This window comes from Carassius auratus, chromosome 48 (genome assembly GCF_003368295.1).
Source record: "Carassius auratus strain Wakin chromosome 48, ASM336829v1, whole genome shotgun sequence".
NCBI lineage: Eukaryota > Metazoa > Chordata > Actinopteri > Cypriniformes > Cyprinidae > Carassius > Carassius auratus.
Window position 1 is genome coordinate 1,853,006 of NC_039290.1, and position 18,595 is coordinate 1,871,600.

Genomic DNA, 18,595 nt, shown 5'->3' on the forward strand with positions numbered 1-18,595 from the left:
TTCCAGAAGAGAAGCCCTGCATTACGAGGCAGTCCATGTTGGCACTGCCTGTTTGTGCACGGATCTCCACAATTATGATCATTAGAAGCAAAAAATCATCTCCCTGAAGTTGCCTGCTCATCCACCTCCCTGTTACTGTACCCACACACAACCACAACAAAGCGTCACACATTGCAAAGTGCACAGAAAACACAGATTTCTTTAGGGTCTAAAAGTCTCTCACACGATACTCACAGACCCCCCACAGACCAGTCGATATATACAGCGCACAAAACTGGAAAGCAATTTCTCGATCTAAAAAGGACTAACTTGATGCAGTAGCAGCAACAACAAAATCTAAACATTCTTAAAAATAACTATTACACGAGCAACAAAAAAGTATATACATATCTGCATTCAGATGGTCTTTACCCATCTAAGTATGTGGTTTTGACCAAAGGTATGTCGAAGTATGGAAGCTGAGTGAACCTGTAGATCAGAGTATAGTTAAATAAATATATAAATAAAAAGTATTCATCTTGCTTTCGATGTAGATCAAATGGCAGATGAGCTCAGCTAGTATCTGCAGTGATGTTTTAGTGATATTAAAGTCCTTTCTACTGATCAGAGGACAGATTAACCCCTGCAGACACTATCCTCATTGTTATTGCTAAGACAGTGCTTATTTGAAGATGAAAACTCCGTATATTTAACATACTGAACAGCGTCTGGCGGGGATTTAAAAATGAGGGACGGTCTGTATTTCCAATCTAATGAAGGTATTTAGCCTTGTTTTGTCAGCTACGTTGAGGTAGTTTACTGGGTGTCACCATCTGCGTGGAAGGATCTTTGCATCATGCTTTGTGTAATACTAACAAATAATGATGCTTCAGTGACTCACAGGTGCATCATATTTAGCATGACTGATTGCACACTGTGTACAGTACGTGCAGGCCAATAATGGTTGTTAAGCCTCCAGCGCAAATGTTTATTTCTTACCATGTCTCTCTGTTTCTTCTAAGTCGCATTGCCATGGCAACTAAACCCTAAGGGAAGAGAGTTAGGGACAAGCACAGAAAAGAAAAGCTGTCAGAAAGACACATTATGGGCATAGACTGCCATATGCATACACGTCTGAAAGTTCACTTTTCACAGCGAGCTTGTTATCGCTCACATCTCGAGCCAATCACCGTCATGTTCAGCACAAGAGATTGACTGATTGTGAAAAGGCCTACCGTGCACCATCAAATGAGTAAGGGACTGGTGTCTGGAGCATCAGCATCTGGTTACAGGAGGAAATCTTTCTTTCCTCCTGTAGCCTTTCTTTCTTTCCTCCTGCATGCTTTATTTAACTCATAAAGTCATAAATTATTAATATATATCATGGTATTACCATCTGCTATCAGATCGTAGGAACATGGTACCTCTCCAGTACTTTCTGTAAGGGTTCCTTCTTTTTCCCACACAGGTATTAACACATTTTTGGGAATGGAGCTTTGGTAATACCATATATTTTTTCTACATATACCTTACGAAAAAGTACTATGATGGTACCATGGTATATTCATATCAAATGGTAATACCCTGATACTTTATATGCAAGCCAGGGCCTTTCCAAGAATACCAGATATATGGATAGGCAGGATTTATGGAGACATTAATTATGATAGATGGATATCTCTGTGTCTTTCTATGTGCAGAAAAATGAAATTACAAAATTTCTAATTAAAAAATTCTTAAAAAAACACTGTCTGCTACGCATATTTAATTTCCGTCCAAGGTCAGAAGTAACTGTATACAGACATGGGTTTCTTAGTAAGCTTGTTGCATAATCGGATAACACGCTGGATTTCATAAACAAGCTATTATTCTCATGCTCGATCTGAGCCTTAGCCAGGAGCATCTGTCCTTTTTTGTATTCTGTGTACACGGAGTCAAGCTGCTGTTGGTCCAAGAGGTTAAAGAACTTCACCACAATTTGTTTGTTCACTACAAGAAAATATGGCTACCAGTGCTGTCCGTGAAGAGCCCTCGAGGAAAAACAACTTCAAGAGAAGGCCAACAATGACAGAAAGATCTTTGTGTTGAAAAACACAATTCAATAATGTGCCACTAAAATACAAATCAACAGTAAATTAAAACACTCCTCTCTCCGCCAAGATAAACACCAGAAGCGTGTGGCTCATTCTGGCATTCGTAATGTTATGAATCACAGAACAATTTAGAGCAGCGATGGTGTTCAAGGAGCAGCAGAATGTGGAATTCAAAAGAACCACGTCCTCCCTCTTTCTTTTTTGCTAAACAAGGCATGGAATGCACTCCTGTGTCTAATAACTTGTTCCCTCATTCTTCTCACCCGTACACTGATGCAAACAGCAAACACGATCTGATTAGCCAAATGACATTTGCAGCTACAAAAGATCTAAGGTCTTATGGGCAAAGATGGTCGATTTCAATTCACACACTTCCAGTGGTGCCAAATGAGCAGCTGCCTTTGAGATGAACGGGAATGCTAACGGATGATTTTGGGGAGTTCAGGGTCAGGGAAGGAAAGAGAGAAAGGGAAATGCTAAAGAAAAGAAGTTATGGTATCCAGCTGTGGACAGAAGTTTAATTTAGCCTGGTTAAGGGTGAGAGAGACAAAGAGAAAGAATCAGAAAGTGAGATTTGCCCCAGGAATGAACTTAACGCCTAACTTGATGTTCAGATTCCTCACAGGCATATCAAACAGATTTATCCCCAATATTCAGATGAGGCTATTTCTTCCTTTTACTGGAGGAGTTGTGAGTGTGTGTGTGTGTGTGTGTGTGTGTGTGTGTGTGTGCGCGTGCGTGTGTGCGTGTGTGTGTGCGCGCGCGTTTGTGTGTGTGTGTGTAAAAGACTGATTAAGAGATGGAAAGAGTGAGGGATGGAAGGAAAATATATCAGTGAGATTTACAATGATAGAAAAAGAGAGAGGAATGGAAGGAAGGAAAGAAAGACAGATAGAGAGAAAGAAGGGGGATGGGGTGTTGTGTTAAAAATATATCTTACTACTGAGCAAAGAGCAGTCTCAGCTTGCTTTCAGTTTTTGCTATTTTTGCAAAATAGCTTTTTCCATAATGCATGGAGGAATGAGACCTTATAAGTGGATGACAAAAAAAAATGTCTGCAGTTTCAAAAGACTTCAGTGGCTAGTGGGATTTGAACATATCTATCTATCTATCTATCTATCTATCTATCTATCTATCTATCTATCTATCTATCTATCTATCTATCTATCTATCTATCTATCTATCCATTGCAAATCATATCCATCTACTAAATATAATATCATCAATGTCTATCCATCCATGGATAGATGTATAGATATTATGATAGATGGATCTATCTGTTCATAAATCTGTCAGACATCATCCATCAGACAGATAGGCATTATATGGATAGACAGACAGACAGATATGATTTTGAGAGATATCAATCTATTCTATATAAAAACAGCTAGAGATTTAATAGTCAGTTTTGAATTTCTGTTTAATATAAAGACAGGTCTACTGCCACAAAGGTTGCAGGTTTAGTTCTAAAGAGCTCATCCAATTTGGTTAATGAGTTTGGCACTTAAACCCAGGTTGTTCCAAGCATACACACCATGGTCTTGCATGAAAAACATCTGCTAAATAGCAACTAATTACCCGTCCAATCAGACAGCCCCTTGAAGAGCCACTTATCAGTGTTCATGTGCAATGGTAGCAGATGAGTCTTTATTGTACGAGATAATTATTGCTGTAGTTGTGAAGCTCCCTCTGTCTATCTAGGTTGATTAGCTGCCAAGCATTATGAGAGCCAGCCCAGCATATTACAAGGCTGAGTCACTGGCCTCAGGTGGGCTCATGGTGGCCTGGATGTGTGTGTGTGTGTGTGTGTGTGTGTGTGTGTGTGTGCAGGAACCTGGGAATACTAAGACCAAGACAAAGCAAAAAACACATCCATATATCATCCATCCATCCACACAATTATTCACAGCGATAAATGTACACTCAACAGCTTTGCAAATTACGCACTCGTTTTCATTGACTCCTTTAAGTGGATTAAATTGGTACAGTAATGTTGTGAATAGTGAATGAGGGTTTAGGGGTGCAATTTCAGATACAGCCAATATGTCAACAAACAATATGGAGGAAGGGCTTGTGCACATTTTCCCCAAAATTTGCATAGAACAGGAAACATTTTTTATCATCATAGCAACAAGTTTCTTATTGGCTTAGTTTCAGAGTCACACAGAGAGGGCGAGACAAACAACTGTGGTTTTGACCATTTCTCCACCCTAATTGCCCTTAATCGTGCCTCTCAGGCATCACCCCAGTTGGCTTTTAAAATTGGCTTTGGGCAAAAATGAGAAAGGAAATCTGCAGGTGAAAATGAAGGCATGGGGAGGAAGAAAGCGTGGAGCCGTTGGTTTCAATATACACCACAGCCAAAGAAAACAAAAGCTTGGAGAAGAGGCCGTCCTATTGGCAGAACAACCAAAGCTAAGGTCCTAACTCGATTTGCTCACTTCTTTCCTGCCACTGGAGCCTGTCTGATATACTCACGTGTTCTCTGGAAAAGCATACATAAAAGCAAGATTACCTGTGGGTTTGCAACATACCACTGGAGGTGTAGAGGGCTTTGCAGTGGTAGAAACGCAATATAGCAGCAGATGTTGTGACTTACTGAAGAGTGGAACTGTCTCCCTCTTAATCACTACCATGACGAGAAGCAAATGCTCATACCCGGGCTTCATTAAAGCATCTTTCTTCACCAGCCATCTAAAGCAGATGGGTTAAGAACTTTTACATGCCTCTGAAGATCATGTATTACAGTAATGTAAAGCTGTTTTTAAGCTGGCCATTTTGTTGTCATGATACAAGTTGCATTTGCAGGATCATGCTGAGAGAGAGAGATGAGCTTCAAATATCTTTGTCACGACATGACAGGGAGAAAAAATAATCAACTATACATGATCAAAGTAACAACACATTATAAGTAAAGTTCATAGTATTTTTTTTTTCAAGTAACAAAGTGCATTCACTTAACCCGGTTTATTGTTCGAAATTTGAAAGATCCATTAAAGAACCAGTAAGATGAAAATTCTAAGCTTCCTATCACTGTTTATAAGTCCTGTACATTAGGTTTAAATCCATCCAAGGTTAAAAAACATTGTCATTTTGTCAAAATATCATTTTAAAATTACCTCAATTATCAGAGATCCCCAAACGGTTCGCGCAAAGCTGTTCAAAAGATTCAGTTTCCTTAAACCCCACCTTTCGGTTGCATACTGTGTTCTGATTGGTCAACTGACATAGTTTTGATTGGTTGTTCCGCACACAACTTCACGGTAAACAATGCGTTAGCATCTGTTTGGGGTGAATTATGTCTTATTCCTCTCACCGCGAAGCAAACAGTAAAATAAAAAACTTGAACAGTCTCGCTGCTTTTTCTTCTGTGTGGGTGTATTCAAGCCGCGCTCTTCAGTTTGAATCTGAATAGCACGTTCAGCGCGGGGGCATGGTCACATTAGATATAATGAAGGGAGACATGAAAAACGGACATCGCGTTGTTTTCATATGGATTACTTTATCACAGAATATCTGTTTTCAACAGCACTTATTTAGTTTTAAAGTAGGCATGTCAAGCTTTCTATAGATATCTCTCTCATGTCTCTTCGTTGAGTATTCACGGAGTTACACTTCATTTTAATGACGTTTTTGAAAACGAAGATCAGCGCAGACAGGCTGCAGAGAGCACACATACTGATAAGACGCTCGGGAGAAAACAAACTCATAACTTCATAATCATACTTCGCGTTGTGATTCGGAGATGCTTGTTGGTCTAAATAAAGTTGGTAATGAACCCTCTTTTATGGCCAAACGCTTTGAAAATCCCGCCTTGTACTCACCGAGATTAGAAAAGCAGTCATCAGTGAAATGTTGTGAACACAACAAGGATTTGTTGTACTGCTCTGGTATTGTGGTAAAAATGAATTTTAGCCATTGGTTCTTCTGATCTTCATTCTTTGGCAGTGAAAATAAAACAAACTTGCCTTTACAATTAAAAACACACTGTCTCCTCGACATGATGCTCTCACACCAACCAGAGCATCTGTGTGGGGGGTGGGGCAGGTCAGAGTTCCGTTTCTCTCAAGACGGTAGGCAGAGATTATTATGCAAAGTGTTCCTAGTGACGCACATAGAGATGGGCAAAAGATTTGAAATCTCGTTTCAGCGATTCAGAGTCGACTCCTTACTTTAGAAGCCAATAACTTTATAAATCGTGTACTTTTTGGTTTAATTACTTTGCACATTGTTTACACTGATGGACAGCTACATCATACACTGTAATACAGGTAATTTTTGATTTCCCATCTGTGTGGCTCTTTAATCTCTTTTCAGTTCATCTTAAAGCGATAGTTTGGAGAGTGTGCAAGCTAAAATTTGAAGACTTTCCAAAATAAGCAAAGAGAAACAAGAGAAATATTAGTGGTGCTTTTACAAGATAGAGGAATTTGATGGAATATTTGGGTTTCATTCGAGACACTGAAATTGCAGTGTTTCTTCTCAACAGGCAAGCTAAACTAAATTTTTTGTCACTCATGTTAGCTCTTTACTTTACTTAAGATAGTCCCAGATGAATAGTACGATTTTGTAAGGGTAAAAATAATCATAATGTTCTGATGTTTTTTTTTTTTAATTATGCTTTATTTCTGTAATAGTGCTAAGTGACACATGCAGGCACAGAAACTGCATACTTCACATTTAAAGAGAGCAGAAGCTTTCCAAAATCTTAGCAGGTGTAGGCAATTTTACTATTTGAGGCAAAAGAAATGTCTTTTCACTATCTAATCCAATTTAACCAGGAAATATCCATGCAGAACTCTCTATTTCTAGTAAATTGTATCCTAAAACAATTCAGTCAGTGAATGCTAATAAATAACATGACTATGTTAATCAGTGGGCGCCATTCCTGAATATTTTCTTAAAATGGTTTTCAGCCTGTAAGGCAATGTTCTTCTTAGTGAACACAGCTGCAAAAATCTACAACAAGCTCCTTTGTCCAGCTCATTTTAAGCAAAGATGTGTTTTTTCCTGAGGTAAAACTCAGCTTCCTGTTTCTGTCAGAGCCAAGCAAGTTTCAAAAGATAACACAAACTCTTAGCTCGGCTCAGACACAATTCTTGAGTTATGTCTCTTTGGACTGTTTGCATCTGTCCTTTACTTCCTCCCCATTTTCTCTTATTTTCTAACTAATAACATTAGCTGCAAGTTCAGTGTGATGCTAATAGCAATTACTTTGAAATGTGCTTTCTCAGCTGTAAGCTTTGCTGATGCTTGATTTCATAAAGTCAATGCAATGTGCCATTACGTCCAAGATTTCTGTTCCAAGTTTATTGATTCTCTAAGTGGGTCTATGAATGATACATACACACACATGCAGACACCCTTCTTTGCAACCAAGTATTTTTATTCAGATATCAGCGGGGAACTGTCTCAGCAACATAGTAATGGTCACCTTAATAGTGTCTGAGCAGATGATTGTCATGTAACTTGGTGCTTATTAGGATGAAGACAAGAGACATCATATGGTGGATTCCTGCTGGGTTTGTAAATAATAGCCATCTACAGCAGCAGTGTGGAAAAGAAACGGCTTTCACTGCTGTGCAATTACCAGAATGGTGGTTTGGCTAAAAAAGCTATGTGATTGCATTCTGCTGGTCTTTGGAAAGATGGCTATATACAACACTGGGGAACTGATGGAAGTGGGTTTTGGAAGTGGATGGAAGTGGAAGAGTTTTTTTAATACTGATGCATAAAATGTTAAAAAATCAAGCCTACGTTTTGTGCAATTATCTAATTTTTTTTCCTATAAACATCAAAACAAAAAAAGAGGGTGTATGCGAGTGTTGCATTGCACTCTCGGTATGGGATATGCATCTCTTTCAGAGATCTGTAGGGGTTTGAAAGGGATGTGCGTGACACTGAACCTGACCAATCTCGTCCAGTACAAGCGATCATGCCTGCCCCGCTAACCATGCAGAAAACAATACATCGACAGCCCTCCTGCTCCGGGCACATTCAGGTTGTGTACTTTATTCCCAGGGCTGAATAAACATTTAGCCCTCATCCAAGCGTGATTAAATGCTCTTACATAAACCAGCCATTTACACTCCCTTCTATCATAGAGAATAGAGCTTAGGTGTCAGAAAGAGCCATATAATCTCTAAGGCAGGAGAGACAGACTGGTAAAGGCAAAGAAGGAGAGGGTGGGAGGAAGTCACAGCTTTCTCCTAATGTGATTTATATTTTAGGAGGAGAGCTCGATACTAATGCCCAACATTAAAAATATATTTGCTGACATAGAGTAGCATTCGAAATCATCTACACATAACCACAGGGTAACGTCACTTCGAGACGGTCATCTTTGCTGGTGAAAGGAAGTATTTTACCATTTTCCACTTAAGAAGTGTTTTACATTCATTCCACGAGTGTTTAAAAATGCAGCCAGCAATTTTTGTTCAACTAATATGGCACTTAACTATATAGAGTTATAGTTGTGTAGTATGTAGTTTAGGGTTAAAAACACCCTTCGATGAAAATGAATCCCTTCGAAAGAGTAAAAAAAAAAAAAAAGGACAGGACTTTAGCTTCTAAAACAATTAACAGTTAGTTCTGAAACGTCACAGCCCTTTACGTGGCACTGATGGTTTGGCAAGACTTCAGAATGATGTCTGAGGTTAACTTAGATGATATTAAGTGATGGTAGAAAGCACATACTCTGGCTTAGAGGAAGAATATCCATTACATAAGCACTGGAGATTAAAGCAGAGGCATCTGAACTATGCCGGAGCCCCGCAGAGTCTAAACGATGATAAAAGAGCACGAGAAAAACTTTACATTTGTGTCTTTTACATAACTTTAGACTCAATTTTAAACTCATATAAAGAACCAACAGTATACAGTAGGTGCAATCAAAATATATTTTCCTTTGTAGCTACCATTTAACACAATATTTTACTCAAAGTTGAACTCGCTGCTGCAACTTTAAAAGAGCAGTTCACTCAAATATGTAAAATGTGTCATTACTTACCTTTATGTCATTTCAAACCATTATGACTTTCTTTCTTTTGTGTAACACAAGAGAAGATATTTTGAAGAACTGTTTTTGTCCGTATGATGAAAGTCAATGGGATACAAAACAACAATGGATCCCACTGACTTTCATTGTATAGACAAAAACAGAGAAAGGTTTGGACTGACATAAGGTTGAGTAAATTCAGACACCTACATAACTGGCTGAAAATGCTGAAAGACAAACAAAAAAGGAAGGGAAAGAGAGACAGAGGCTGTCCTTAGTCAAAGTCTCTCTGTTGAACAGAGCGAGAAATGTTTCTTTGCGGCCCCCAGTGTTTCATCCACCCACGTGCTGCAACAAACCATCCACCCACCCCCCAACACATGGCACCCTGTCCTACACGTAAACATGCTCCGTTTAATGCATACACATAAATGCACATGCACACACGCCATCTCTCGCTGCTAAATAATCTTATGTACGCCTTTGAGGGGAATGAGATGAAAAGTGTGAGGGGATGCCGTAACCAGGAGAAGTGACAGACATCTGTTGCCCCAGCTGAGTATGAACAGAAGAGAATTCTACTGACATGCAATCACTGCAATACATTGACACTCAATAATCACGAGCAAAGAGTGAGCATCTGCCAAAGCAGATTTAAAATTCGAGAAGCTTTGAAGAATATCCCAGCCTAAACAAGAAAATCAGAACACCAGTGTGGGAGAAAAACACCAAGAACAGCATGCAACAAAGTAAATATGACCAAGAAGCTGCAAACTCAAAGCACTGTTGTAGAGTTCTTATCCTTCATCTCTTTGTAATCAAGTCCACCATGACAGCGCTAAAGTCACTGACCTCTGACCCGGGCATAACAGCAGCCGCACTTTACCAGGACTTTCCGAAACAAGTGGTGGCAGGCACAGCCCCGATGGTGGTGGCCCCCCTTCATGGTCTACCCCAGTCACTGACCACAAGATTACCAGGCATGGGCATGGCACATCACACACACGTTCATGCCGGGGATATCCCTGTAGCGGTAATTCCAAAGAAGTGTGGGGGAGAGCCTTAAAACCAATCCCAAGAGGAGTTAAAGTCCTACTAGTCTGTTCACCCTCCGGATATCCAGTCTTGGTTTGTCACTGTACTGGCATGAAGACGAGTCAACAGCAGGCAAAAGCACAACTCAGTCTCCCTGTTTTTCCTCCCTCCTGCTCTCACTGTCTGCTCAAATGACAGACTGTAAGACTGCCAGAGAGAGAGAAAGAGTGAGAGCAAGCGAGAGAAAGAGGAGGGGGGTGAGGGGGCGGAGTTAGCAGCTTGACTTGCTGGTTATTCTAGGATACAGCTCCCACTCCCCCTTTTATCCCCTTCATCTTGCGTTTACTCTTCTTATGATTCTCTCCCTGCTCTCCATTCTATTTAACCATCTGTCTTGGCCTTTTTTAACACCTAACAGTTTGGAAGATCTCAGACGGGTGGTCCAAATTTTAAACCTCATATCCAAAATAAACAAGGTGGAATATAAAAATCTAGTTGTGAGCTTGATTAGATGTGTGAAAGTTACAGACCTGAGAAGACACACAGAGTTGGGGTGTAGTGAATTCATATATCATGTTTCAACTAGTAATGTTACAGGTTTTGATTTTATGTGTCTGTGTTCATGTATCTTGGAGGCTTGATACAAGGTGGTGAGTGTGCGTCTGTGCGCTTGTCACATCTGACTGGATGTCCTGTTGCAGTGCTGGTGATTTACAATGACATTTCAACACATGTGGGATTGTTATTGAGCTAAAGTTGACCTAAGGGATTTTGCTACCAGACTTAACCAGTGGTAAAGGCCAGTTTTTATTAGATATAATAATTAGGACCGCTAGAAGATTATGAGTTGTTTAGTGATACACAACCAATACTAAACTGAGTACCTAAAACTTTCACACACTGTTACATTTTGCATCTGAGAGGATAGTTCAAATTGTTGAATGACAAATATGTTAACTGAAGAGACACTATAATATATATTTTTTGTATGTTTTAGAAGAGTTAAAACAACCAGAGAGGATCTACATGGTGACAAATCCATAGATGAACAGGCAGGTTTTTAGTTGATTTATGTAAAAAAAATAAAAAACAATTGTGAGTTATTTGTAAATATAGTAACTATTCCATCCCGTATGTTCAAGAAAAAAAGCACAACTGCCACAAAAATGTATTAATATATTTTAAAGAAAATTAAAATAATAATGCTGACAAATCAACAAAAGATGGATACAACCTGGTTGCTGTTATTGATCTTTTAGATATGTACAAAAGACATAAACATTAACCCGGGTTTACAGTTTTACAATGTAAAATCTCTAAAGTATATTGAATGTGAAATACTGGTATATAATAAGATAACCCTGGGTTAAGAGTGATATTCACCAAAAAATGAAAATTCTGTTTTAATTTGATAAATGTCAATGTTTTGTCTGTCCATACAATATAAGTCAATGTTCACCAAAACTGTTTAACTAAATATCTTCTTCTATGTTCAGAAGGAGAAAGATTGATAAATAATGATAGATTTGACGTGTGAAATGCTCTATAAAGAGGCAAGGCATGCATGAGCAAAATGTGTTTAAATGTGATGCTAATGGCGAAAAGGAGCAGGAAATGGAGCGCAGACCGCTTCTAGAGTACATGAGCAGCTGGGGATTTTGCTGAGTTTGTGTGTGTTGATGGAATTAGTCTCTCTAGAGCCCAATTACACCGTGTCTACTGCAAAAAAGCAGAGAGGCTCCATATAAGTACAATAAAGAACATAAGAATGGAGAATTCGCTAAAGGATCCAACAAACAATTCCTCCACCAGGCCCTGTTTAAAAGATAAAAACATCAGGACTGAGATGGTCACACAATGCATGAAAATCAAACAGCCTGTTTTGTATATACAATAATAAACAGTTGAAGCTGTCATTACAAGCACTTCTAAATGTCTAAAAGCTTTGCATGTAAGTGTAAGATGATAAGTTCATTTTCATGTTACTTAGTTTCAGTCAGATTAAAGCAATTGTTCATATTTTTTGGACACTTCAGTCAGACTGCAATCATACCAGTTCAAGGTCAGACTACCAGACCTAGATAGATTTGCTTTGTTCAGCATTATACATGTTAACTGGGCTACCATTGGCCTAGCATTGTGTGCTTAATCTGAAAGACAAGAGATGACATGTGCCATACAATCTGTCAATATCTGTTAACGCATTGTTATACTTGGACAGCCATAAAGAAACTGTAGCTTGACTGCTGTTGCTCCATTACAAATGTGCATGTAAACATATGCTCGTCGTTGGCCCATCACTGTCACTCCTGTATGCTCAAGTCAGCAACATAATTAAAAACTAATGATGTTAATTTGTTATCACAAAATTGCTATCGGCATCTTAACACCTCCACCAGGTTTAAATGTTGTAAAAAGCAACCCTTCACGCTGCTGTGCTTGACTGTGATTTTACTCACAAGAACAAAGGAGAGCTGCATTTTCTCTTTTATAATCTATAATCCAACTACAAACAGAGCAAACAGTATTTTGATTTGGTTAAAAGGAAGACAAATTACACTGAAACTGAAAAAGCCATTTAAAAGACACACCGTCAGATGCAAAAATGAACGGCACACATCAAACAAGCAGTAATGTCCTCTCTTTCTTCCCTCTCAGTTCAACTACTTACTGCAGCGAGAGAAAGGGAGTTGCATGGCTTTGACAACAAGACGTTTGCATCTAATGTGTTTGCATCGTGATGTTTGTATGTAATCATAAGACAAGTTTTCTCTCTTCCTCTCCATAATCTCTCCATCCTCTTTCCCTAAACAGTTTGCTTTGCAATACTTTAGGAAATTAACCATGACAGGAGTGCAAATTTGGTTAAGCTGTTCTGAGCACTTGTTGTGTTTGCTCTTCCAGTTGAGGTACACTATGTTGTTTCTTTAAAGACATGCAAGCAAATCATTTTCGAGGCCGATTTAATATCTCCCTCAAAACCAACATACATTAACTACCTAAACTTGTAAAGGGGAGAATGTTATTGCCAAATGTACATATTCAGTGTACATATGCAGTGTACTTTATTTTAAAAAACTCTTATATCTCAACTTATATCTCAGCCATGTGATCTTGTGATAAATAACAAGGCTCACACTAAAGGTTTGTGCTGTCAGTATGGATTGCATTAACATTTCTGATCAGTAGAGGGAGTGTATACTATGTGCCTGGGCAAGTCTTTACCCATGTTACATTAACTACATTTATATAGACCTACTGCATTATATGCATTGCTACAGGAAAAAAAAAACTTTATTACTAAGGCTTAATTACTGCATTTAATGTATAGTATATAAATAAATATATTAATATAGTATTCATAATTAAATTTATATGTTATTAACATCTTAAACTACCACTAAAGTAGGTTGCTACTGACATATATCTTTTTTTTTATCAACTGTGAAAACATGTATTTTTCCATTAAATTTAATAGTTAATGGAATACAGAATAAGGTTATGAATGTCTGGTTAACCATAGACTGGTTTCTACATTAGCTTTATATTACTTTTCTGTGAAAACTACAAGAAATGCTTAGAATCCGAAAGGCTTTTTCTTATGCTGAACAAGTCAGCCTACAACAATTTTCAGGTTGTAATAAATAATGTCTGGCATTTTAATATTGTAATCCATCAGCACAGATACATTTTAGAATTCCATGGCAACAGGGTAAAAGAACCAAAGATGGAATGTACTCATACAACTCATACAACTCTTTTGTTATCTTCTCATTCCTCATCCTTTCCCTCCATTCTTCCTTCACCCTTCTATGTTTCTATTCATTCTCCCAACATCATTGCCCACTTTATGATTCTGCCCCAGCACGTGCATACTGTATTCAAACAAACACATAAACTCATCAACGCTCGTCCTCATACATACTGCATTCATACATAAGGATAATATAATATTCCAACAGGTTTTCCTATCAATAATTCATGGCCCAAATAGATAGTCCGACCTAAAACTCTCACCAATGAGCTGGACATTATTGTGATGGGAGGCTCAAGAATGATTTTGCCAGAGACTACGTTTATCAATGTCAACTCACATTTAAGTACATAAAATGAAAAATGAATATACAAATGGCTTAAAGTAGTGTTGGCTTTGCTTACCCACTCCCCTCCAACTAGTTGATGATGATGGATTCTGGCGCATCTCACTGCCTGCTAATTAGGCAAACAATGGTTCAAGATCTAACAGCTTTGATAGTGACAGGAACAGTTAAAATGCTAGTATAGAGGGTTCAAGGTCAGCAAGCTTAAATATGCAATTATGCAATCATGAAATAAGCAATACAACTGTCTCAAGGTAGTTTACATCAACTTGTATACATGAAACTTAAGTGAAGTTATTTCTCCAAACCATTCTAAATCATATTGTGCTATGCCTTCACCATACTGTTTTTATTGGGATGTTTAGACCTCTTGAATTCTCATTCTTTCTCTTTCTAAAAGCAGGAGCTCCAATTAAGGTATGCATGAATAGGCAGCAGTGTGTGGGAACAGAGAGACAGCTGGCAGAAAGCCAGCTGGCTGCAGTGAGCTGGTGTCGTATGCTCTGCACTCTGTTTGCTGGTGTGTCTCCCAACCCCAGCCAAGAGATTGGCCAGGACCCTCACAAAAATACATACAAAAATGAGCACACGCACTCACATATTCAAATATAATGGAAATGCACCATTTACAACTGAATCGAGAATTAAAATTTCTAATTAGTTGCTAAATGTGAAATTAGTTTGCAAATGAAATAAATAATTTTAATACAAAGTTCATCCATCCATTCTTTCATTAAATTATTTATTCATAAAGCACATTTAAAATAAATCACTATCAATGTGCTAATGTGCTATCAAGATGCACAAATAAGAACAATTATAAAAAAATAGAATCTATAAAGCAAATAAAGGTAAAATGTGAACCTGGACCACAAAATCAGTCACAACAATTTCTGAAACTGAATAAATAAGCTTTCCATTGATGTATGGTTTGTTAGGATAGGACAATATTTGAAAATGCCCAATAGATGATTGGTTTGCTCCATAACAGAGTGAATTGCAGTAATCAAGGCGTGATGTAATGAATGTATGGATACCTATTTTAAAGTTCTTTAGAGAGAGAAAAGATTGAACTTTTCCAAGACTTCGTAGATAACAAAAACATGATTTAACAACAGAATTATTTTGTTTATCAAACTTGAGACCTCAGGCAAATAACATGCCTAGATTTTTCACACATGGAGTAACAACAACTTAAATCACCAAGGTCCAGATAACCAAAGTCATAAAAATCACTTTGGACCAAACAGTATTACTTCAGTTTTATTTTCATTTAAGGCCAAAAAATTGTTTGTAAGCCATAATTTCACTTGCTGTAAACATGCTAGTAGGCCAATTATGGAGCTTGAGTCATTGGGCCCTATTTTAACAATCTAAACGCAAAGTGTAAATCGCACGGCGCAGATGCACTCTGAGCGTGTCCAAATCCACTTTTGCTATTTTAACGATGTAACGATGTTGTCTCATCTTCCATTCTCGTTAAGAGCCAGTTGCGCTCGTGCCATGACAGATTTGCTATTTACACGGCGGAATTTGGCAAGCGTAAAGACAGAACACGTCTCCAAGATGAAACGGAGCTGTTAGTGTGCAAGCAAATAGATAGCCTAATTCTGATCCATTATGACATGTAGGCATTTATATACATATATATATGCTGCGGTGCGTCCCTGTGTTTAACAAGCAGCGTGTACGCTCTTTAAATAACAAAAAAAAACATTGCGCCAGACTTTAGACCAGGTTTGAGCTGGTCTATGGCGCAGTCTATTTTCAGCTCCTTCAAATAGCAATGCTCCTGAATACACCTCTTTTTTAGACCAGCACGCCCATGGGCACAAAAATGAGTGCAAATTTGCTAATTAGATGATGTGGCGCTGGACGGGAAAATGCGAATGGCGCCGGACTGAAACTAGCAAACACACTTGCGCTGTGCCTTGCGTCGCATTGCGCCAGGTGTATTATAGGGCCCATTATGTTTAAATAGGAGGTATAATTGGGTGTCATCAGCATGTAAAATAAAATGATAGTTCATAAGTGAGAGTAGTTGTAAGACAGTTTGAACTTCAGGAAGAAGGAGGAGGGAATCGGCGAAAATTCAAATAAAACTTTTATAACAAAATAAACACAAAGCAGCACGACAGCCCCTTGCGGACAATTGCCCACAAACAGAACCAAAACACAAAATAAAATCCAGGCCTGGTCCTCTCTCATCCTTCTCTGTCGTTACTCCTCCTGTTATCCTTCCACAGCTCCTCCCTGGGACTCAAGACAGGTGAGTGGTGTAGGTGTTGCTTATTTTCAGTTACTCCACTGGCCTTGCTCTGTTTCCATGGCTCTCGGCCACACCCGTCTCGTCACAGTATCATGTAATGAATTTGAATTCAGAAGAGAATCTAGTTGAAGAAGTACAACATTCCCCAAAATTTTTTAGACAAAAGGAAGATTAGAAATACTGTTTCTTCATCATAAATATCCGGTGGGCCAAAAATCCCTGGCCGTTGGCCCCGAGGAGGCCCCGACGAGGCACGATCAAGCCTCAGAAGCCTTTCTTCTCTCATCTTTGGTGCTCTTTCCTGCTTTCCTCTTGCACATCCAGTGACCCACAAGGCCGTGACCCACAAGGCCACCCCTGCAACAGCAAGACATCAAAGTTGCAGCAAGCCATGTTGCAACTTTTCAATTACCTCCCCCAATCACCATCGAGTCAATTGCAGTTGCAATTCCAAAACCCGAGACTGCATCTGGAGATTCGTATAATGGCCAAGGCAATGCAAGTATCATACTTTTAACTAAACGAAACTGAGGTTTAGTATAAGCTGTAGACCCTGTTGTAAAACAACGTTGATGGTTTCACTTCCATCAACATTCACTTGCACACAAATTACATGAGTTATATAATTTCTTAGAGCTGATATGAAATTACACTGATTGCATGCTGCACTTTATGGAGTGTGGATGAAAAGATTAGTTGATGGTAATATTAATTCTGCTATTGATACTACTGCCCACATAGCAAATGGACTTGGCCCAAATGTGGCCTCAAGCTGGCACTGCTGGTCTCCTGTCGGCAATGGCATGTACCCTTTTAGGCAGAGCTGGGCCATGTGTGGCAATGATGGCATGGGGATCCGGCAAACAATATAAGGGCCGATTGTTGGTGGGAGGAGTGTGGCCCAGATCACTCCAGTGATATGTGGCCCAAATCAGGCTAAGATCTAGTAGCATATTATGTGACCCATAAACAAGATAAATACAATATTGCATGATAATGGTTAAATGATCACAGACATTTTAATGAAGTGTAGTATTGTTAAAATGTAGTCTTTGAAATGTCAAGTCAAAACAGAATGAAACATTATCATTTCAAAACTAAGCGACTCAGTCAAGTGCATTAAACTGCACTTAATTATAATTTTATTACATTTTATATTATTATTCTTGGTACAAATCATCTTAGAATCCATACATGAAAAGAGAGAGGGAGAGATCATTTAACCATTATCATGTAATATTTATTTGGTTTACCATGGGGCAAACCATTTTTATTAGTATGCTGTAATACACAAGCATTAAAAAAAATTATTATGAAAGTATTTTATTTTAATTTAAATCCTGTATTCATGTGATGCTTGATGTGAGGAACAGATCCAAATTCAAACCGCATTCATTGGCAACATGTATCTCCTTCCTCTGTAGCCATAATAAAAAAATTTAAATGTTCCGTTATGAAGTTTTACGAGTTTCGTTGTAAGGTTTCATCATAAATTGCCTGAAATTGCCTGAAATATTCTGATTTTTCTATTCAGTTTAATGTAGTTTATTGCCATAGTTTGTGTGTACCAAAGCATTTCACAAAATGCAATATACAAGCCAATAATTTGAAATATTACGATTCTGTATTCCCAGACAGCAATATAGTTTTGGCACAGATCCAGCCCACATCTGGCCTGAGTGAAATCCATAGGGGCCAGATGTGGGCTGGATCTGGGCTGAAACCGCTTGCTGTCTGTGTTTTTGGTCTGGGCTATATAATGGTGTGTTTCCACCGCAGGAACCAGGAACTAAATAAAAGTTCCGGGTAAAAAAATGCCCCCTAGAAAGTCCCTGCTGGCGAGGTGGTACTTTTTTAAAGTTCCAGAACTTTCGGGGGCGGGACTTTGGCGCTAAACATGCTGATTGGTTGAGTTCACGCAGCATTGGTTGAGTTCAACCACCATTTATTCGGATCAACATTTTCAAAATATTACTGTTATTGTGTCATGAAATGTAATTTTAAAAGTATTTCAGGCGAGAATGTAGTTGTTTAAAACTCAAATCTATGGTTTATTTATAAAGACAGCGCCTATTTAAAAAATGTGTTTCGCCGATCTTGTAGACGGTGAGTTCCACTCGAT

The 18,595-nt window shown here is 38.5% G+C and overlaps 1 protein-coding gene across 4 annotated transcripts in view; it reads right to left on the reverse strand.

Annotated features, from left to right (window-relative positions):
* The window catches only part of LOC113065477 (rho guanine nucleotide exchange factor 25-like), a 62,507-nt gene that overhangs the window by 31,329 nt on the left and 12,583 nt on the right, over positions 1 to 18,595 (reverse strand). The window contains exon 1 of one of the 4 annotated variants that reach the window (XM_026236731.1): positions 9,922 to 10,314. The exons of the other annotated variants lie outside the window; for them this stretch is intronic. Coding sequence (XP_026092516.1) covers positions 9,922 to 10,015 — 94 coding nt within the window. The 5' untranslated portion in view covers positions 10,016 to 10,314. Of the gene's footprint in view, positions 1 to 9,921; positions 10,315 to 18,595 lie in introns of those variants that run through there. 4 annotated transcript variants of the gene reach the window in all.